This window comes from Saccostrea echinata, unplaced genomic scaffold, assembly GCF_033153115.1.
Source record: "Saccostrea echinata isolate AGI-Se365-2 ecotype Australia unplaced genomic scaffold, CSIRO_AGI_Sech_v1 ptg000002l, whole genome shotgun sequence".
In the NCBI taxonomy this organism is placed as follows: domain Eukaryota; kingdom Metazoa; phylum Mollusca; class Bivalvia; order Ostreida; family Ostreidae; genus Saccostrea; species Saccostrea echinata.
This window is the reverse complement of record NW_026889751.1, coordinates 22,332,501-22,356,831: the sequence shown is the minus strand read 5'-3', so window position 1 is coordinate 22,356,831 and position 24,331 is coordinate 22,332,501. Positions and strand designations below refer to the sequence as shown.

At 33.0% G+C, this 24,331-nt stretch overlaps 2 protein-coding genes across 2 annotated transcripts in view; one reads left to right on the top strand and one right to left on the bottom strand.

Annotated features, from left to right (window-relative positions):
• Positions 1-8,605: 8,605 nt before the first annotated feature.
• LOC133174818 (polyribonucleotide nucleotidyltransferase 1, mitochondrial-like) overlaps positions 8,606-24,331 on the bottom strand; it is a 30,228-nt gene continuing 14,502 nt past the window's right edge. Inside the window, exons 16-25 of the mRNA XM_061309922.1 lie at positions 15,503-15,572; positions 12,549-12,638; positions 12,031-12,188; positions 11,863-11,934; positions 11,644-11,707; positions 11,189-11,269; positions 10,841-11,031; positions 10,258-10,313; positions 9,849-9,927; positions 8,606-9,623 (exon numbers count right to left, since the gene is read on the bottom strand). Coding sequence (XP_061165906.1) covers positions 9,483-9,623; positions 9,849-9,927; positions 10,258-10,313; positions 10,841-11,031; positions 11,189-11,269; positions 11,644-11,707; positions 11,863-11,934; positions 12,031-12,188; positions 12,549-12,638; positions 15,503-15,572 — 1,002 coding nt within the window. The 3' untranslated portion in view covers positions 8,606-9,482. The remainder of the gene's footprint in view (positions 9,624-9,848; positions 9,928-10,257; positions 10,314-10,840; positions 11,032-11,188; positions 11,270-11,643; positions 11,708-11,862; positions 11,935-12,030; positions 12,189-12,548; positions 12,639-15,502; positions 15,573-24,331) is intronic.
• On the top strand, positions 21,647-23,452 carry LOC133174873 (tripartite motif-containing protein 55-like). The gene has a single exon (XM_061309984.1). The coding sequence runs from the start codon at positions 21,663-21,665 to the stop codon at positions 23,355-23,357; it is 1,695 nt and encodes a 564-aa protein (XP_061165968.1). The 5' UTR covers positions 21,647-21,662; the 3' UTR covers positions 23,358-23,452.

Genomic DNA, 24,331 nt, shown 5'->3' with positions numbered 1-24,331 from the left:
TAAATAATCTGGCGACCGTTTCACTAACAGATCGTAGCTCGTAAACGTAGACGTAAATGTGAACGTAGCACGTAAGTGCGTTTCACTAAGAGTTACGATTTGCGAGTTACGATTAAAGTTGATCGTAAGTCTACGAGTAGTCAGGGGCACTCTTAAGATACTTAAGTGCAAGTAATTTCATGAAAAAAAGCAACACAAAACAGAAATATAAGCAAGATTCCAAAAGATTGTCACTTTTACTTTCCTACTGCCTGCTTTCCTTGCAAGTAAATTGTGAAGACCGAGTCCGATCTTAAATACACGCTAAAACATACTTGCAATGAAAAAAAATGCGTTAAAAGTTTAATATTTCTTTTTTGAGCTTATCTATTTACAATTTTTATTTCAAAATAATACTCGTGTATTCTATAATGAAACCCTGTGCATATTCAATCATCATGGCATCTTTATTTTTTCTTTATTTAGTTGCTCTCTGAGAAGTGGTTGAAGCAGAAAAACTGTCGAAATAATACATATTAATATAGGCAGGGATCTATATACTAAGTATATACGTCCATGATAGAAGTAATTCATTTTTAAAAATACTTTGACAAACCTGCATATGGGGAGTATCGACAATATTTAAAAAAAAAAAAACAATATTATTTAAAAAATTCAATATTGAAAGTAGAATTAAATAAATAAACATATCGAGTTTAAAAATGATTAGTTTTTGGACAGAAACAGGAAACAGGGCAGAGGATCGTCTAAAGTTCTAAACATTCGGAAAACTTTGTTTTCAAATGTTTAGATATACATGTACGAGTGTGTCATAAATTTGCAATTTTAGCTTGAAGTAAAATGGAACGTTATATACCATCGTGGACTATACTTGTTAATTATAAGAAATAAAATGCAAGAATAAATTTAGATAATTGATATGTATAATTTGATCCCGGTGAAAAAGGAACTTTCATTTAATATATATTATAAATATAGATATATACTTTTTTTAGTAAACGATTTTCCATTAATTAATTGTCCTTTTATTTCTTTTTGAAGACTGAGAAAAATTCATGGTGATTTTTTTTAGTTATGATCTTTTCCTTTCTTTCGTTCTTTTTTTTTCTTTCTTTCTCTTCAACAAATACACCTCCTCAGTCAGAAGAGTTCCAATAAGTTGGTCGTAACTCGCTTATCGTAAGTGCTACGTCTACGACGTGTTTTGTGAAACGCTCGTATACGTTCACGTAAAATAATCGTAAACGTAATCGTACGTTTACGATCTACGATTTATTAGTGAAACGGTCGCCTGTCCTTCAATTCCATGAAAATAAATAATCTGACTCGGAAAAAATTTGCCCCCCTCCCCTTCTGAATCAAATGGTCGTCCCTTAACCCATAGTCAATGCAGTCATATTATGCAGTTTTAAACAGAATTTATGTCATTCATAATTTACAATTTTTATATGATGAGTGTTTTCACTTGATAGGATTTGCTACATTTAAAATATAAACTGATACTCTTTACATCCTCATTCTAAAATTTAAGAACGTAAAAGTATATTTTATCTCTATTTAAAGGCTACATGTAGAAAAAAATCCACACCTAAAAACCCTGTATTAGTGAGGGATGTAACAGAAAACTGTTTGCCTTTATCTGTATCTGATTCAGAAAAAAAGAGAGAAAAGTTATCTGTGTATATTTCAGATTTGAACTTTTTATTCATGACAATGACTTTGAAAATATTTACAAAGAAATTGATAATGTTCCTGATCCAAGTATTTTCTTTAAGGGAATGGTCTTTATCCAAAAAAAAAAAAAAAAAAAAAAAAAAAAAAAAAAGGGAATAAAAAAAATTGTTAAGGTCAATAATGAAAATTTTTTGTTTTGTAATTGATTCCTTTCAACCAGTGAAAATTATACTTTCAATTTTTTTTTTTTTGGGGGGGGGGGGGGTTGTTTGCATAGAAATACAAAATGTCTGAATCATATTTAAAGTTATTATTTTTATCAAGTTTATCATTTCTCTAGACTAAGAAAAATGTAGATTGAACCTTAGCAGTAAAATTAATAGTAAATCTGTGTAGCTGTATTTTATTAATAATGAAAACATAAATAAATTTCTGACAAGCCCCCCCCCCCCAACCCCTTTCTACCAAAAGAAAAAAAATAATAAAATTAAACACAAAAAATCCATACTCGGGAATGGGGCGGGTTGAGGTTATTCACTTATGAATGAACCGCTTTCTTTCATATTTATATATAACGCTTCTTAATGTTTCACAAGGGATCCGTGTTTTTCTTACAAATGCCTCTTACCCATTTATTTGGGGTAAGTGCTTTTACATTGTTCCTGGAAGGGATGGAGTAAGTCCTGGTCATTGGTTACTTTATCATGTTCATTTTAAAAAATGAAAACCGTAGGAAGAAGGCAGGGACAGATTATTTTCAATATTTTCAAGGACTCAAGTTTAGAAATTATGTTTACAATACAAACCATAAGGTGTACGATTCTATCAAGCTTACCAACCAACTCAAACTTAGCAACCAACATAAATTCGAGAAAACACAAAATCAGATTATCTGAGCAGGTCCAGCAAATTTTTACAAAAGATCATTATTGATTAAATTTTGGAAGTAGCAGATCTATTACATAAATCCAGGCATATTTGAGTTAAAATATTTATCATCAATGTCTCTTAATTTTCAAGTTTTTAAGAATAATACATGATAGATTTTTACTGTATTGCAAAGTAAAATGGATTAAGGCTTTTTCTGTCAACTTCTCTGAAAAAAAGTCACAGGAAAACACATTTTGACTGTCACTGGAAAAGTGTGGAGTGTTGAATAGGGTCTAAAATGTACACTTTAGAACAAGGACTTAGTCTACCAAAACAACAAAAGAGTGCATGTATTTACATGCATGTAGCACAATGCTCTACGTACAAGTCACTCAATATGGTACGTGTATAGGCTTTCAATATTTTGAGTTGGCTACTTTTTTTCAATAAATGAAACCATTCTCATAGCATTTTAACATTATGCATCAAGCTAAAGGTGAGAATGTAACACCAATTTCAGTAAAATGCATTGTATATAAAACAGGATACGACATTCACAATATCCGAGTTTAAATGCTATACTAACAAGCTAATTCAGAGAAGCTGTGTCCCCTGCTTAAGGAAAAAAGAGCATGTACGGATCTTGAGGGGTGGGGTCGGAGGATGGTGAGGTTGGGGGGACGGGATACTTTAAGAGTTGCGGGCGGGACCAAAGGGAGTTATGATATAAAATTTCGTTGCAAAAGCTTAAAAGCTTCTTGAGATATTGCACGGAAATGAAAATTTCACACACAAACAGAATGTATAAATTTTTGACCTTGACCTTTGACCTTTTGAACTCGAAATCAATAGTGGTCTTCTTTAGGCCATAGGGAGTTTCAGTGTAAAATTTCATTGCAAAAGCTCGAAGTTTTTGAGATATTGCGCAGAAATAAAGTGTTAAAACAGACAGAATTTATTAATTCATGACCTTTACCTTTGACCTTAAAATCAATGGGGGTCTTCCTTAGGCCACAGGGAGTTGTTATATAAACTTTCATTGCAAAGGCTCAAAGGCTTCACGAGTCATCGTGCAGAAACGAAAGTGTTGCAGAAAGACAGACTGACAGACGGATGGACGTCAGACATACCTAAATAAATATCCCCTACTTTAAGTGAAAGCAGGGGACAAAAAGGCAAATTGTATATACCATTGTGTCCTTGAACTTTGACCTTCTGTCCGTATTTACCAATTCATGTGATGCTAGTTACATGCATTGTCCACCAGAACTGTAATTTTGTTTATTCATAATTATGTTGTTTAAAACATAAGTTTTAGTTATGGCATTGAAAAAAAAATGACTATGTGCTTAGTTTCCTTACTTTTCCATCTAAATCGAGCCGTTTTGACCTTGACCTTTGACCTTTTGTTAAGAAAATTGATTTTTTTTTCTTTGTTTTTGCTATTGTGTACTACATGTACAAATTTGGTTTTAATCCATTTTAAAATACTCAGGTATTTATATGGAAATACTGATAGTAGATACCTATTGCCCTTGTCTGGAATTCTTAAAAAAAGCATTAGTTTGTAACCATGGTAACATGAAAACAAGATATGAATACCAAGTGGTTCTTTACAGTTTATATTACAACTATATATGGACTTTCAAACCAATGTATTTATTTTTTCCACATGTCCGCAAAAATTTATACCAGGCTTTTCAAAAGAGCCTAAAATCTACAATTTTTCCTTAGAAAAATCATACTTAAAAAGGGGGGATATTTTTTCTATGACGTTAAGTTACTCAAATACTAGAAATTATCTGAAGAACTATAAAAATGATTTATTTTGACAAAAAGATAAAGTCGTGTAAATATCTTGTTGTATTAAAGACTTTTAATTAGTCAAAAATGGTCATTTTTCATCAAAATTTAGCATTTTTTAGGCCATGAAAAAATGTATGTTGGTTGCCATGGTAACCATTGACCATAGCAACCATTTTATTATGAATTTTAGTTTCATACATCATTATAGGAATGTGTGCCAAGTTTCATAAAAATCTAAGACCTAGCGTGCCACACTCCCTATATAGGAGTTTAAATGCTTACAGAGAATGGCTATTAAAACACCTCCGTCATTGTAATCACTGTATGCGTCGTTTCAAACGAGATTGTTGGAATTGTATTGTTCGTTCCTAAAATAAATGCAAGTTGTACTGGCATGTAATTGAACTAACAGGAGATCCACAAGTCTTGACGGTCACCTGGGTACCATATTCCATACATACATTTAAACTTACAGTCAGGGAGTTTCATACATGTACTTTCATTTAAACTTAATTTTGGCGTCTAAATTTGAGAAGAATTAACAATATTAATAGTTGACAATAAAAGGTTTTTAAAAAAACACAAACAAAAACAAAACACACATACACAAATAAATAAAAATAACAAAACTAGAAAAACATAAAATATTTAAAAAAGAAAAGAAAAACAACCCCCCCCCCCCCAATAAAATAAAACTGTAAACACACAATGGACGTCGACAGACAGGAACCAAAATGCCATAGGTAAAATGAGTAACTCAGCCAGGTGACTTACATGTAATTTTAAAATGTTTTATTAACAATGTTTTGATAAAACAAATGCACGATAATTATTTTTTTTTATTTCTTAAGGATGGATGGCTGTATATTAGAGGCAGTTGAAGAGACATCAGAAGTAGAACCATGCAACATTGTGATATGTGCTTATACAACACTAAAAGAAAACATGATCTCAAAAGGCATAAACGCACCAGGCATGATGTAAAATTACAGACTACTGCTGTTTGTTCTGGAAAAGTGCTATAAATATATATTCGATCAATGTGGGAAAATATACACGTCGCAACAAAATACTTGGTCCGTTGATTAGGTCATCAAATTTTAAAGTTTGAATTGAATGTTTTTTGAGACTTGATTTGGAATAAAAAATTGTCTTGGTTTATCATTTTATATGGAATAATTTTGTGTTTTATTTTTTTTCTTTTATCTTCGTTGTGCAGTCATTTTCAGTATTGATACTCCACTTCAATGACAGTAATGTTAGGGGAAAAAAATCTTAATTTTCCCCCCACTTTCACTTAAAGTGGGGGATATTAATTTGGGTTTGTCTGTCAGTCCGTCCGTTCTTTGAGCTTTTGCAATGAAATTTCTCCCTGTGGCCTATGGAAGATCCCTATTGATTTTATTTTGTAAAATTTCATTGCAAAAGCTCAAAGGTCTCTAGAGATATCGCGCGGAAACGAAAAGTGTTACAGACAGATAGAAAGACGGAAGGACTGTCGGACGGACATGCCGACCCAAATTAATGTCCCCCACTTTCAGTGAAAGCGGGGACAAAATAGGTATAAGAATTCACTTGTACCTCAATACATGATACATGTAGAAATTTATTTGCCGATGAAGTCATTTAACTTTTTAATTGTAAGATAAACCCTGTACTATAAGTTCATTATTTATAAATTTATTATAGACGTTATAAAAAGATAGAAAGATTAAAAAGATTATGAAAAAATAAATTTTTATATTATTATTTTATAACGTTCAACGCATTTATATGTAAGTATAATATTATTTTGAAGTAAATATTGCATATACGCAAAGGATGTTGAATAGTAACTTTTGTAAAAGGTAACGCTTGTTAACAAAATATCAGATCGTTGCCTATTTTTTCCTACATTTTGAATTTATTCAGTTTGAAAATGAGTTACACACAGAGCCATACAGCTATCCAGCCTGAGATATAGGAAGATTCAGTTTAAATATTGTTTGCACATAGAAAAAAAGGTAACGCTTGTTAATTATAAATCTAATGACAGTGGAAAGAATCAGATTGATAACCGCCTTATGGACAATAAAATAACCATACAGTAAAAGAATGAATAATACCTATAATATAGTAGCGTTAAATTGAAAACTATAATTAATTAAATTATCGTTTCTACCTAAATTCTTACCGGAGGATAAGTTATTGTAAACGCTTAATTGTTTATGCTTTTTTAAGCGACAAGATTTTATAAATCTTTTATAAGAAAGAAATTGAAATTAGATATTAATTTTACTTTTGCCTCTGTAAATAGGGGGTTGAATTATGTCAATGATTTTTGTACTCACTTTTCTTTTACGAGCTTCTATATCGAAAAAAATGGTCTAATCGCAAAACATGTCTAACTTTGATTTATCCCATTTCCACAAGCGAAAACAGTCTAAACACAAGCGACAATGATATTTCTATTTGGAGTCATGTAAATGAGAATGACTTTGTGACAATGATTTTCCTGAAATTTCTTGTTTCAAAGAGGCAGTTGTAACACATAAAAAGATGAAATGAATATCATTTATCAAGTACTGAAAGAAAAAATAGAATTTATCCTAGAACTTTTCAGATAACGCACCTAATTTACCAACGACTCGTACAATGAAAATACTGTCTCGCACAACGACACATACAGTAAATATTGAACGACGGATACAGTCGCATTTTGATTAAAGCAGGAAAATTAAGGATAATCTTATCATTATTAGGAATAAATTACGTTTCAATACCCCAATACTTATATTTCTCATTATTTGATACAATTATTACCGAATATGGGATGAATGTCAATGCCATAATACATCTTTTTAAGTCTTTGTACAACTACACTGCACTGCGTTTTGCATCGTGTTAAAAAACACATTTAAAAACTTAACATGCCTTCGAATAGTTGCCGTCTTATTTTCATAACCCCATGACTGCATCATGTTGCCAACCAAGAAACGCAACAACTTCTGGTTTTTTTTAGTATGTGGGTTAGATACTGTGTAATGTGTTGACCATCGTCAGCACAACACGACTGATACTTCATATCTTCGACACACTGCAGCTGCACTTCAATATTTCAGTTAACTTCACAATCGAATTAGATTATTAGCAATCGACCATGCATGTATGTAAGAAACATTCCTATTAATGCCTTTTTACATTAAATCAAGGAAGACACATTGCGATGCATGGCTTGGCGGACTTTAAATTTTGAGGCGATAAAATTCCAATTTGGTATTACCAACAAAGTGCCATTAACAGACTGAGTAATGTCATGGACTGTCAAAAATTAGTCATTTCGAATTGATCTAAATTTTTATCATCCGAAGTTGTTGACAAAATATTATCTTTTTCATTAAAGCTATATATGGCGTATCTGAGCTAAAAAAAAAAAAAATAAATAAAAATAAAAATACGAGATTAAGTGTAGATCAACGATATTTGTTATTTACGTTCAAATTAAAAATTTCACCGATTTTGAACTTGAATAATCCCAAGTTTCTATAGTTAAATTGACTTTAAATTGTGTCTAATATTTAAATGCAGAGTCGGTAAATAAATCGGTTATTGTTTTAAATTTCTGATATATAAGAAATACTTTAAAGTATTTTAACTTCAAGGCCATAACTAGGCCCAAACTTTAGTGAGGCAAGGGGGGGGGGGGCACTTGAATCCCAAGGGTAGAGTCCTGATGGGGGTTCTCGGAAGAGGGAGGGGGTCCCGACACCTAGGTTTTTAGCAAATTAAAGACTTAATCTTTGAAAGTGTTCATGTTTTGAAATATTTTTAAACACGTTCTAAACTATAATGAAGCACCTGGTGAAAAGATCGATTTACAGAAATTGAAACAAAATTTAAGTTGAAAGTATTAACTTAGTTCAAAGACATATATGTTTAATTAAATTTCAAAGTAAAACTATTTCCCTTTCCAGAAAACTCTAAAATTTTAGTGAGGCATTTGCCTCAGTTGCCTCAGTGGTAGTTACGGCCTTGAACTTTATGGCAGGAAAATTAGAACAAGCAAAAACAAAATACCCCTCCCCCAAAAAACCAAAAGATATAAATAATAACATCTTATTAATGTCTCTGAAAAACCTGACTACAAGTAATACTAACTGCCCTCTACTCCCTAAGTTACTAAATACCCTCCAATACCTAAGTTGGGGGGGGGGGGTGAAAAGAGGGATAACAAGCCTCTTGAATATTAAGCTTAGTTTGAATACAAAGAATTAAGTTTTAAACACATTTCACTTTTTTATTATAACAAATCATAGTTTTATTTCTGTTGATATTTACTATCACAGATTTCTCCATTAGGAGACAACTAACCATTTACATCATCCAAGTCTCAGAAAAATAATACATGTATTATATGATCAGGGTTAAGTGCACAGTTACTTAGTAATTCAGGCTAAATTAAATTTCACATTCTGATTTGACAGGAAATATCATTTTCATATATTTTTTCACTAAAAAAAAAAATACTTGAATAAAACCATAAAAATTAGCATTGAATAAAACATACACCAAAGACAGTAACTTTGGAATATTTCAATATACTAGTATGAAAACGGAAGTCAGATATTATCATACACCTCAAAAGTATCTTAATAAAAAGCTATTTCAGTGTATTTGTTATTAATTAATGATTGCTGTGAACAAATAAATGATTAAGTGTACTGAGTGTCAGAGAGAAAGCCAGGTTTTCACACATTTATGAATAATATTTCTTTTCAAACACATGTAATTATTTTTTCACTTTCTTGGCACATAAATGACACTAAGAAATGGTTTTTTTTCTTGATAAAAAAAAAACATGCAATATAAGATAATTTTGTAGACTCGTAGCAAATTTATAACTTTATTGTCCTTTTGATTTTAAATTAAACAACACCATTAGGTCAAACAATTCAAATATCCCTCCTCTTGCAGTACTCAACACTGACTCCTTCAAGATCAGGTACAGGTCCTTAACGTGGCATATTTAAGACAAGCAGATCATCTAGAGCCACTTTCTGTGTGACTTTCTCATTCTATCCCTTGTCTTTCTTTCTATTCTTGGAATTCCAAGATCTTAGTAGTCATATATTAAAACTAGAATTGTGCCGGTGTCAAGACTTGAATGCTGGTAATGCCGGGGACAGAAGAACCCTACGAGACAGTCTGATCCCACCACTCACAGGATCGTTCCCGAAGTATTTCACTTGAATCTCATCTCCAGGCTTAAATCCCAAAACTGTGGCATCTTGAACCTGTAAAAGGAATCATTCAATCAAAAAATGTTTTTTTTAGTATGCAGTATAATAAAATAGCACAATTTTTCTTACAGATAAAGTACCCGGGCTACTACCCCCCCCCCCCCCCCCCTTCCCCCAATGGCATACAGAAAAAAAGGTCCCTCCATGTACATTACATTATTTTAGTGGTTCATATCCCTATGAAATGCCAGATAGAAGTAAAAAGAATTTAAACTTCACCATTCTGATGTCCAATTGTTTTCTATGTATGAATACTGGCTCCATGCTGGGATGGATCTCTACCAAGGCACCCGCTACCCTGTAAAAATAAACATTCAGTATAGATCACAAGTTTAAATGCATAGTACCCGTAAAACATTTATAGCTCACAGGGTATGTCAAAAGCTCCACTTCAAAACAGTCCTTAATCATTACATTTAACCTACAAGGTATGTCATAAGTTCCACTTAAGGTAGCATGTCCTTAATCATAACATTACAGCAAAACATTAACCCATTGGCTGCACATTCTTAATAATTCATTCAGCAAAATCAAACAAAAAAATGATAACTGATTCAAACTGAAGGAAGGAGACTATTCATCTCAAAGTGTGTTAGAAAATATAAACACAAAATTTACATGTACATACTTTACTTCCAGTATTTTCACAGTGTATATAGCACCAAACACCAGATTAGGAGCAACCTAAAACATAAAGATATACTTGCTATAGCTAGATATACAATGAATACAGTTATACCTGCTAGATGTTGTTGTTTCATCTATACCTTAAGCTGATAACACAGAAATCATCATGCTTATGTTTCACTTACATACATGTAACATGCAATATATAAAATTATCCAAATTTACCCTATCTGGACAAATGCAATGTGGAAATTTTACTGTGTATCTAGATTTAAATGTATACGTTATTACATGAACAGTATTTTATTCAAAACTGGTACAGATGTGTACATGTAGAACAAGTGGACCTTAAAAAAAAGACAAAAGTTTGTTTATGCTGAGCAACTAATTGAGGACAGATATGAAATAAATCGTGAAAAATTTCATTTTCTACACTCTAGAACTCCCCCTTTTAGAACATCATTTTGGGCTTTAAGAGTTGATAAGAAGTGTATGTAGTTCACTAGTGTTATTCATTTAGAAAGAGAAATCGATGAATTGAGAGAAAGATATGGAGAAAAAGAGAGAGAATAAGACACAGTTACCTTCTCCTCTAGCCAACTGTTCAGTAACTCTTTGGCTTCTGCCAGGGCCGTCTTGTCTGGAGCAAACAAATCAAATGTACTTTCGTCCAGCACCGACATCTGGACGCCGGTCTTCTGGGCTAGTTGTCGTAGCCTTTGACCTCCGACCCCGATCACACGGGATCTCTTCTGAGGATTTACGGTAAACTTTTCTACAATATAAAAAATATGATTTCATTCCAGTTTACTAATAACATATGTAAGCCAAGATAAGGAAGATTCTTCTATGTCTCGCACATAAAAACTAGAGCCATATGTAAATGGTTAGACGTACATTGTTTTAAAGGTAAAAAGGTTACCTGTCCTTACCTGTTACTGGGGCATTACTTTTAGCTTCCCTTGGTTTACTTATCACAGAGTTCATAATCTTTAAAATTCTGTTAATTCCACCTGGAAAAAAGATTTTTTTTTCTTTGATGGTACAATTCACTAGTCTAACATGTAAATTATTCAGTTTAAATTTCTACAAATTAAATACATGATCAATTTTGCCCTTTTCCATTTTAAATATACTGTATTCAGGGAAATATTTTAATTTCATTTCTTTGGCCCTTGTTGTCAGGCGATTTCTTTGGGGTGAAATCAAACAAGGCAGAGTTACCTCTCTTTTAACATAACTGTCCTGGTGGAATCATTAGCAAGTGAGTTTGAGCAAAACCAACACTATATACTATAATGAATTTTTCTAGTAGCATGCATGTTGTATCTTAATGTATAAACAGGCTTGAAGAAATGTATGGATACACTTTAATTGACACACTTACTTTTACCAGCATCAATAGCTTCAAATACTATGTCCAGAGGTAAAAATGATAATTTAATGTCTGCCTACAAAAAATAAACTTTTTTAGATTAGAATATATTCAAAAGTGCAAAAGTTAAAGCTCCTTTTATAATTAACTGTCTGTTAATTTCAGCAAAGATGTGGAAAAAAAACATTAGAAAAAAATGTAACATTATATTTTTTTAAGAAGTCAAAAAACCTGCAATGCTGTGACTCCATTTTTAGTTCCTGCAATTTTGAAGTCCATGTCTCCAAAGTAATCTTCTATACCCTGAGTGATAAAAAAAATTACATGTAAGATGTAAATAGTTCACCAATTTACAAGAACTTTGATAAAAATACCCCCCCCCCTTTACATAATACGTACCATTAGGTCAGTGAGAACCCTATGGGATGCAATATCTCCGTACTTGTCCACCTGGGTCACCAGTCCAATGGCCACCCCTGCTGCTGCCTCCTTCACTGGGACCCCTGCATCCATCAGAGCCAGACTCCCCCCACAAACTGAAGCCATGGAGGAGGATCCTAAAATGTACAGAGGGGTCATCACAAAAATCCCCATAAAGATGTATACCCTGAAATCATTCTAATAGGGGTCAATGTTCATAGGTAAGCAAAATTTTGTTGGTTTGTGGGGGTGTAGTTTTGTGGATAGATTCAATGAAAAAAAATATTGACAAAGTAATTGTTCATGGGGATGTAAATTTGTGGATAAGGATGATCCATGAAATTCACGAGCACTGGTCCCCCACGAACAGTATAACACTGGTTAACTATGACTAAGGTTTCACAGACTTTTACATTAACTTGTGGGAAATTGTAATTGGAACAAAATTACTAATTACTAATTTTAAAATATTTTAATGAAAGAAATTTAGAGCACACCATTAGATTCCAGTACTTCTGAAGTGAGGCGTAATGTAAAGGGGAGATTATCTGGTATGATCGGTCTCAGACCTCTCTCTGCCAGGGCACCTGTCAAAAAATAAAACTTGTATCTAAGTCCATCTGTGTCTAATACGTGTACTAGTAAGTGTTGTTCTTATTTTTTAACATACAATATTCAAATGAAATATTCAGTATGTGATAAGGTGGCATAAAAAATTTGAAATTGAAGTAAATACTTTCTAGTACATGTATGACAAGTAAAATGTTATTTTACTAAATTTGAAAATAAAAATGAAAAAGAATACTAATAATCATCTTTCAAATTGATCAAAATATAATTTCAAGTGATAGGTACATTGATTAATTACTAGTTTTTATAACAAATTCTAAATAGAATTTAAAATGATGGTCTTTTAATTCTGTCGATTTTCATAATTCTTCATTTGATGAAGGAATGAATATAATATTTTTATGATTGAAATAAGACCAATATTTTCTTTATATCTATGAACACTTGAAAAATTGCATGGTTAGATGTTTTTTTTTATTTTCCCATTTCTTTTGAAATAATTTTCTTCCAGTTTAAAATTTTTCCTTTGTTAAAATTAATTTGTAAATATTTAATCAATCCCCTGTTACTTCTAAAATTTTATTTTAAACCAACTGGTTTTATTGGAGGAGGGGGGATTTTCTAAACATTGATAAAATAGTCATTTGTACCATTTTTCCTCTCTAAAATAAATTTACTAAATTATAAATATCTCTATTTAAAAAAAATGATTTAAAAAATTCAAGATATCTATAATTTATATAAATAATTTTAAATCTAAATTTCAGCATTTTATTTCTGTTTTTTTAATAATCCATGAACCAAAAGTAAACATTCAAAATGTAAAGAAATGCACTGACATCATGTCTCAGGACAGAGAAAACATTGATATTTTAAGCATTTAATATCTATAATAGCACATATCATTTTTCCTTTCTTTGTATGGAACAAATTCTCACTTGCTATGATATAACATTAATCTTAGACAACAGGGTCCCTTCAGTATAAAGAGTGTCAGTAATTAGTCCAGGTAGGCACAGGTGAGACTATCACAAACAGGGGAGTTAAATCTGAAAGACTCCTATTCTATAAGGACAGCAAACAGCATGTGGGGAGATCGCTTGTGAGACAAACAAATGTCACAGACATTCTGACCAATCAGAGAGCTCAGACTGGCCAGCAGGGGTCATGTGACATCTGTACGGAAGAAAGGATAAACACTCTAAAGCCCTTTAGTACTTTATTTCTAAGTCATACAGGTAAGGGGTGCTATAAAACTCATGGATTTTTTTTATTAAAATTAATTCAAAATTGTTAATATTTAAAAATCCTAAAATAGAAATCTATTTAAAAAAATAAAAATAAAAAATAATCGCTTAATAATTCTATTTTTTCCTAATTAGGGGATTGAAATTTACTCTAAAAAATTATATGAATGCTAAAAAAATTAGAAATTCATTTGTTTTTAAAACTGTTAATTATTGTTATATTTTTTTTTTTATAGTTTTGTTTTCATTTTAGCTTGACTCATCTATAGATTTCATAATTCCTTTGTGGCTTAATTTATTTTCCTTAACAGTATCTTATTTTTGAATTAACATGATAAAATATCAAGTCTACTTAATCAGTATGTTGCTGATGTAAATACAGCCTTTCAGGAGATTGACACATTTTGTATGCAAGCTCTTTCAAATGTTAACTTGCTAGCATCATACATGTGTCATTGTCTTGTTAGTTTGATGTCACCTGGTCTACTTCTTTCTCTATCTTATTCTAAAATCTTTTTCTTTAAATAATATTTAATTTATTTATTGTCTAAACCCACTTCTTTATTGAACATGTATACTTATATATTCTAATTAAAAGTTAATCTTTACTTCTAATGAAATCTCCTGCATTTTCTTCAGTAATAATAATTATTAATTTTGATTTCCAGATGGTCATTTTCTGTTCACTTAGCATTTGTAAGACTTGGCACATTTTGTATGCTGACAAAGGGATCAAATTTCAAGGTCAGTGTCAATGTGTGTCAATTTCAACACATGCAGTTTTCATCCTCCATTCCAAGAACAACCCACTCTGAACGGCACACCTTGTATGTAGACCTGACAGGGATGACCCACTCTGACCGGCACACCATGACTGTAGACCTCAAAGGAATGACCCACTTTGACCCACAAATCTTGAATGTACACCTAATAGGAATGACCTACTCTTACCGGCAAACCTTGAATTGTAGACCTAACAGGGATGCCCCACTCTGACCGGCACACCTTGTATGTACACCTAACAGGGATGACCCACTCTGACCGGCACACCTTGTATGTACACCTAACAGGGATGCCCCACTCTGACCGGCACACCTTGTATGTACACCTTACAGGGATGACCCACTCTGACTGGCACTCCTTGAATTGTAGACCTAACAGGGATGACCCACTCTGACCGGCACACCTTGTATGTACACCTAACAGGGATGACCCACTCTGACCGGCACACCTTGTATGTAGACCTAAAAGGGATGACCCACTCTGACCGGCACACCTTGACTGTAGACCTAACAGGGATGACCCACTCTGACTGGCACACCTTGTATGTAGACCTAACAGTATTGTCAGCATCAGCTTGTGCCGGTCTGAGAGGCAGAGAGTTCTCTCCCCTTAAAGAGACAATAAATTACTACACATGCTTTGAGTATCAGACTGTCATTAAAAATGAGCAAACATGTTGGTTCATTCTGCTGCCTTATCTGTGTCAAGTAATTTATATTTCTTAAATTACTTTTGCACTTTTGAAATTGTGTTCTTAAATAATTTCATTTAATCAAAGAAATCCTCAAAGAGAAAGCCTATCATTCAACACATTTTGCATGGCTGATTTTATGTCTACAAATTAGATTTACCATGTCCTATCTCCCTTCTAGCTGTTGCTGTTCCAGGTCGTCCTATTTCATTGGTGGCATATGCTGGAAACTAAAGGAAGAAGAATCATTAACATCATGGGGTGTCTCCAGTTCTTTCATTTTTAATATGACTCTTTATAAACTGGAAGCTATAAAATATGACAAAATTTCATCATGAAATAGATAACTTTCTTTTTTAAAAATAAAGTTTTTAAGACATCCTTGGGTCACAGTGCACAGCATAGTTTGCATTTAAAATTAAATTAATTTATTTAAAAGAGGTCCTTAGACCACAATGCTCATCTAAATCACGGTGGCCTAATTGCATTTCCTCAGAAGATTTTTAAAAGATTATTTTAAAAATTTTCCATCTTTGTTCACATAAAAAATTTGACCCCATATTGTAACCTCAACCTGGCCCCATGGGGCCATAACATTTCAAACCAGAATCCACACATCATGGGTATGCTTCAATATTTATATGACTAACATGACCTCCATTCCCCAGACCCCCCCCCCCCCCCCCCACCTCCTTTCAATGCAGTATGCAAAATTTGATTCTCAAATTTAGTTCATTCCTAATCCCAGGGGCCATAATTTGAAACAAAAATGAATTCACACGACTTTGGAATGTTTTATAAATCAAAATTCCCAATGTATCCATACCTTTTCGGATTTTAGCCCAATTAACCCTTACCCCAGGGTTCACAATATGAAAAAAAAAAATGAATTCGCACAACTTTGGAATATTTTAAAAATCAATAGATAAATTTGGATATAATGAAGATTTTTTAAAGATTTTTCTCAATATACTCTAAAATATAAAACTTTGACCCTCTACTGTGGCCCAATCCCACCCCAAAGCCATGATCTCCCCTTGTAAGAGGGTGTAACCCTTCAACTGAACAAAATTGAATTAAGGAATGAATTTTATATCTACCCAAGTTAAACTGGTATAACTTGGGTTGGGGAATTTTACGCTTTATAAATCACAAAGTGGTTTTAAGAAAGTGTAAACTGTTCCGACCCAGGTTATACCAGTATAACTTATGTAGCTATTAAATTTATTCCTTACAATTTAATTTTCCATCATTAAGTGTAAAAAATAAGACAATTTCTCTTCAAAAATGCCTTCAAATTGTACCTATTTTAAATGTAACATCAAGCGGATTGATACGTTTTTGACTTAACTCATTGTGACGTAGGCAATCCAGGTTATACTTAAGGAATCACCGTCTAGTTAGTAGAGTATGCCAGGGCATCAACGATAGTTGGAAACGTGGGATAATTTGCATAACGGGTGAAGCCTGTTATGCATAAATTATCCCATGTTTCCAACTTTCGTTGATGTCCCTGGCATACTCTACTAACTAGACAGTGATTCCTTGTATTTCTATTTCACTGTGAAATAAAATTGTAAATTTAGATTTTAAAAATGTAAACTAATAGATTTAAATAACACAAGGCCTCGCATGTCAATTTCAATACTCCCCGCCCACTGACGTCAAACACAAAGACAGCAGCAAGAGAATTACATGCATATTAGGCCTTCTTAGCTCCTGACCTTTAGCTTGGCGAAATTTGTATTCCGGTGGAATGATCAAGAAATCAACTCAACTAACTTTCAAAGAGTTATCACGGGGAAAACAAATAGAAATGGAAATATAAAAGATTTTATTTTTTTTATCCAATCAAATGACGCATTACAATCAAAATTAAACTATTTCTCTTTACCCAAGGACAAGCTCATTAATAATATCTTTTATATAAACAAAGGTAATCATTACTAATCAAAGATTATGAAGCTCGATCACCTCAATGTAAGGCAAATCTAACACCAAATTTATTGTGTCACCCTGCAGAGCAGAGCGGCACTAAGGGATCACTTTACCCAACGTCTGTCTGTCTGTCACACCCTATATCTCAAGAACTGTAAGAGGTATGGATTTGATATTTTGCACATATATTGCTTGGCACTATGGCTTTTGTAAATTACCATGGTTACCAACCTCATGACCTTTGACCTTCATCTTTACCCTACTTTACAAAATAGTTCATTGTGCCGATTTACAGCATATTTTTGACATTTAAGAAGCAAGTCTTTGCTATTTAGCGTGTGTGTACTGTTTGTCATAAGACAATATTAAAAAATAATACATTTGTACATGCTTATAAGCTCATGATAGTGTACTTTGAAACCATATGATATTCAGTTACCACACAAACTTATATTTAAATACTATGAAAGTACATCAGGATCGGTATTCCACAATCATGGATTGTGTAGGCTGAGAATTGCAGTAAAGACAGACTGAAATCTCTTTTGGAGGATTGTTGGAAACACATATTAATAAAATGACAAACAGTTATTTCTAATACATGTAATTTCAATTTAATTATTCATTTGAGGGTTATGGAACCATATTTTCTTTGACTGTCAGATTCTATCGCAGTCTTATACTATCCATGGATGCCATTTTTGTGTCGCCTGCAGAGCAGAGCAGCACTAAGGGATCACTTTCCCTGGCATCTGTCTGTCTGTCATTGCAGGCAAATGCATGAACTATCAGTCTATCATGCTTATAGTAAATAAAAAAACTGACCATTCTTAGATTTATTTACACCTTTAATGAAGCTACAAAGCAGATGACACATGCATTCCTTAAAACACTCTAGTTCTAGTAAGTATGCATCCCAAGGTCAATATCAATGCAAATTTGGTATTGGTAGGATTTATAGTTTATTAGGAATGTGCCTGCTCCAAAAACTTTACTCATTCAGAAGCAAGTGTGGTAGTGTCCATCCCTAGATGCATCATCCTTGTAAGTTTGGTCAAGGTAGGGCTCATATATAGTTACTTGGGAATGACTTGCATGATTCTTTCAATCAATCAATGGCTCATAAAAAGCTTGATACAAGAAAGTATTTATTGCCTGATTAGATTTTCATTTCCCCAAATATGATAATTTATTAATGCAAAAAGGTCACACAATAATTTACAGCATGAATTTGCAGCATTTTTTCAAAAATAAATATAATTCAACGTATTTTGCACAAAATAAGATTATAGTCATGATTACAGCTAGTAAAATGTAACAGATATTAAAGTGATAAACTAAAATTTACATTTTAAGGGCAAAAAGGTCAAGCTAATTGCACCATTGCTCTGACAGTAAGAAGTGTACTGACCCCATATTTTCTTTTGATCTTGAGTTCTGCTATACAAGTAGATATCTAAAATATACTTCTCAAAAAATCCTTGACAAATCCAATTTCAGGAGTGACATATCTTAAGCATTGTTTCATTCACTACAATTTCAATGTTGAAAAATACCATTATTGTAAGAAATCAGTGGAACCAATGAGTACCTACATGGTTTAAAATACTCAAAGAAATAAGTCATAGATTACCTGAGTGGCTTAGGAAACAAAACACAAACAAAAAAAGTTATGCATGAATTGATATTTTTTAACTGATTTTGAATAGAAATGACATAAATAATAAATTCCTATTTTTTCTGGTTTTTGTTGTTTTTTTTTTGTTTTGTTTTGTTTTTTAAAATATAAAGAAATCGTAGAATTTCTTTGATGTTCAATATGTGACTTTATACAAGTTTTTGCATAAATTTTATGACATTATTAAAAATCTTACAAAATTTCCAAAATTACTTTGGCAAACAGTATTCAAGTTGTCTACATGAACTTAAATCTTCAAATTTAAATTGTTAAGTTGATATATTTGACTTGGAAAATTTCTGAGATCTAGAAATTTTGCTGTTGTTTCTGTTTATTTGATTTTTACTGTAGTGAGCTGAGGGGGTAGGGGGTGTTAAGGTTAGGGTATGAATGCTAGTCTTTTACATTGAATTTTACAATTTTTATGGTCTGCAGGCACGGCTCCAGGAATTGAAGTTAGAGGGGGTGCCAAAAGAAGGCACAGGGTCTGGGGGCTGCCTTGAGGCCCCCAGTGGGTCCAGGATTCTAGAGATTTTGTAGGGTAAAAATGAGGTCTACTGAGTAGACATTTTCTCAACCAAACTATGATTTATGCTAACTTTGACAATTTTAGGGGGGCGGGCGCCAGGTGCATCCCCCCTTAAATCTGCCACTGGTCTCCTTAAAAGGTATGCAGTAAGACATGATCCAAACAGATAAAATTTAAATCCCCATTACAGAACCAGGAAGTTTAAATATGAGACAGGTAGAAAACACAGGTAAACCAGTCATGTGATCTGAATTCCAGTATCAAGCTGGCGGCCATTACTGTTTTACATCAGGTAATGTTTAGTCTTTGTTGAAAATGTTTATGTTGACTTATTGTATAATAATGCATTCTACAATTTATTCAAAAGTGAGAAAATCAGTTACTAGTAAGGTCTAAATTAACATAAACTGGCAATAAATACCTATATGTTATTATAGAAATTTATATATTAACGGTACATTGTGCTTTCAAAATATTCTTTTCAGCAAGAGGCTTGTGTGCCACAACCCTCACCTTACTCACGTAGGCCTTGCTGATCTTAATTGAGAAGATTTTTAATAAATGCCCCTCCCCTACGTTCTTATAGAAAATTGACCCCGCTTTACTCCCTGGGGTCATGACTTGAATTTTTTTATTGAATCCTCACTACCTGAATATGCATGCTTGTTAATATGAAAAATAAATTCCAGAAATTCTTGTGAAAACCCCCCACTTTTTTTCATATTTTCCTTCGCAAAATTTTCATCCCCCCATCAAAAGGCCTGACATAGATTTCTTTATTATTAACTTTCTATCAACCCTCCTCTTCCTGAAAAGGAAAATTTTCAAAGATTTTTTTCTATGCATCCCTATGTAAATCTTTGATCCCCAATTGTAGCCCAACCCTGGGGGCCATGAGGATACATGTATGCTAGGCAAACTTTACTTACACCTCTATTATTGTCTAAATTACAAGAGTCTTGTAAAATGGGTAAATGATAAAGTTTTACAATGTACTTTATTAATTTCATAATGAACACAAAGATGCATAGAGGATATCTATATTGTGTGATTTTATATTTGAAATGAAATGGTGCATACTGGCTTGCTGAGCAAATATTCAACATTTCAACAAGTTGGATAAAGCAAATATAAAAAAAAATCACACAATTATAGATGTTCTGTGTATCTCAATCAATTTTAGTTTTTAACAAAATTTTGAGATATCCCTTGTAAATTTACAGCATAGGCCCTACTGATTGTTAAATTTCTAAATCGATGATGCATGATTTGATGTTGTTACCCTGTTGATGCTGACACACAGGAAAGAAAGTTATTTGTAGATCTATACAAAAAAAAAACAAAAAAAACCATGAAATTACATGTAGTTGCATCTTCTAAAACATAGGTGACAAATATCTTGAAGATTTATTTCATAAAACTTTTGACTTAAAGTTGTAATATATTCCAAGGATAAATGCTGAGGAATGCCTTTTCAGGATTTTCATTCATTAAGTGTATGGTGGTAGACCTGTTACATATAGATCTATGATATGCTTATAGAATCATGTAGGAAAGTATTGTAGAAAGTGACTAGACTTTTCTGCAAGGTCAAAAGAATCTCGCACTAACAACTTCTTAACTGCTAGGCCTACCGATGCAGAAGGGGAGGGGGGGGGGCATTGCACTATAATACATTGATGAAAATTGACATTTTAGTGAGATATATTGATAAAGCATACCAAGTCTCATTAATAAAGCAAAGGTTTGTGACATGGTTAGTATCCATCACACAAATGAGATAAAATCTCTCATATCAATTTTTCTCCATCTTGAAAAACTCATTAAAACATCAATATATTGAGCATGGAATTCTTCTCCTGAATTTCCTTGCCTACTACATGGGATGCAACTACCCCCTTTACCAAGGTAGCATCACTTTGGGGACAATAACAGGTGCCTAAGTGAAGCTTGCATAGCACACCCTCTGGTAAGAGATTGGTTTCTAAGTGTATCTTCTGGTAAGAGTTTGACAAAAAGTCTAGTTTTTATTGATGTATTATAATTGTAACATTCAAATTTTATATATATATATATATATATATATATATATATATATATATATATAGATATATATAGATATATATATATATATATATATATATATATATATATACTTCAGAGTCAAAAAATCTAATGATGGACCCCCGTACCAGTGCCCAGGACGTGATGCGATGTGACTTGTGTGAGACCACTGTGGTACAGATGCACTGTGATACATGTCTTGTCAACCTGTGTAAGGCGTGTGTGGGAGAACACTTTTCTGCTGATGTCTCAACACCCCATAAAATTGTTCACTTTAAAGACAGAAAATCCACCCCCCTCTACCCTGGATGTAAATCTCATGATAAACAACAATGTATAATGCATTGTAATCAATGTGACATTCCTGTATGCCATAAGTGCATTGCATCTGATCGACATCTAGGTCATAAAGTATCAGAAATCTTGAAAGCTGTGGATGAAAAAAAGAATAAGTTCATAAAAGAACAAACTGAATTAAATGAGACGATTTATCCAACCTACCAGGACATTGCCTCTGATGTACAAAATAGAATGAGTCAGTTAGAAAAGGAATATGGAGATCTCTCAACAGCCATAACAAAACATGGAGAGGACTGGCACAGAGAAATTGACAAGCTTGTCAAGAAACTTAAAGCTGAAGTTGATGAAATGAAAAACACACAGTTACAAACTCTACAGAAGCATCTGGATGAAATAAACAAGACAATGTCTGACATCAAGGATGAAATCAATTCAATGGAAATTGCTACAGACACCAATGACTTGTCAAGACTATTTAGTGTCACATCCAATGTACATGTATACAGAAATCTTCCACACAAAATTATACCATCTTTACCTAAATTCATTCCAAGAAAAATCCAAGGAGAAGAACTTAATAAAACGTTTGGAGCCTTATCATCAAGTTCTTTAACATCAGATAAACACAGCTACAGCATGAAGACAACACAGAAATCATCAGAAGCTGAATCCTCTCCTCCAGTCAAACAGCTGCTTGATGAACCAGAGACTGTCACCACCATAGACACTGGGTATGGGAACCTTTACAATGTGGCCTGTCTGAGTGATGAAGAAATCTGGACAAGTGGAACTGGCAGCACCATGAAACTCTTCAGCATCAATCAGGGATCACTACCCAAGTCAATCACAACCAAGTCAGGGAACTGGCCATCTAACATAGCAGTGATAAAAAGTGGAGATCTAGTTTATACTGATAATGATGATAGAACTGTTAACATTGTGAAGAATGAGAAGATAGAGGAGGTGATCAGACTAAAGAAATGGAGACCTAAAGGTGTCTGTAGTACCTCCTCTGGTGACCTCCTGGTTATCATGGAAAGTAATGATCACAAACAAACAAAAGTTGTCTGTTACTCTGGCTCCACGGAGAAACAAACCATTCAGTTTGATGATAAAGGTAAACCTCTCTATTCACCTAGTCCTCATTTTCTAAGATACATTACTGAGAACAGGAACCTGGATATCTGTGTGTCTGATGATAGAGCTAAAGCAGTAGTGGTGGTCAATCAGGCCGGGAAACTGAGATTTAGGTACACTGGACATACTCCTGCTCCAATTAACGAATCATTCAATCCACTAGGAATCACCACAGACAGTCAGAGTCACATCCTTACTGTTGATTGTTACAATTACTGTGTCCACATCATAGACCAGGATGGACAGTTCCTCCGTTACATAGACTGTGGACTGAGTGATCCCCTGGGACTATGTACAGATACACATGATAATCTGTTTGTTGCTCAAAGATATATCAAACAAGTGAAGAAAATCAAATATCTGCAGTAAAATTCAAGATTGCACAGATTTAAATAATATAATATATATTTCTTCCTCCTCAAATTTATCATTATATCAGTTCACTGTGTAAACATTTATCCGTAAATAACATGACTTTATCTATTAATAGTATAACACAAAAACGACAAAAAATCATCTATGAAATCCATTGCTATAATATATATTTTATAAAGATGAGTTTGCAGTCATTATAATATTTTAATCAAACATTTTAAAAAAGTTTTTTGGGGGGTTTATTTGGTTTGTTTTTTCTTTCACCTTGTATAAAACATGCAAATTCAATGATTTTTTTTTTTTAACAAGAACGTTTTGTACAGAAAGAATGTATGCGAAACAAGCAAATTGAGAGATCTCTGGTCCCTAGCTTTCAGGCTCTTATTGGTTGTGGCATATAAGCAATTTTTCTGATATTTGTTTTTAACGTTATTGAACTACACGAATAAAGTATTTTTTTTTTTTAATTGAAATTTTGCTTACAATATTTTTCACTAATAGACTGGCATTACCAGTTTACTCTTGGGAAAGTAGACCCTCCAGATGTGACGGTCTACCATTGTGACCTTTACCAAAAGAGTAACATCATAGGGGACGACCATTTGATGGGAGGGGGGCTGACAAAATTTTTTGAGTCAGATTATTTATTTTCATGCCAGCCAAAAACAGATTATTTATTTTCAACTTTTCGACATGATCAAGGACAGATTATTTATTTTCTTCATCACTGAAAAAAGTCCGACAAGCCCCCCCCCCCAAAAAAGGGGGAGGGGAAGGGAAATGTAGAACCAGACAAGGGCAGATTATTTTCTTGCCAGATGAGGACAGATTATTTGTTTTCAACATTTTCAAGGACAAATTATTTATTTCCAAAATCTATCAGCCCTAATCTCAGAATCAAATGGTTATCCCCTAGAGTAATGTGTGTAGATGGAAGTTACAGTGTCATAAACTTGTTAAAAGCAACA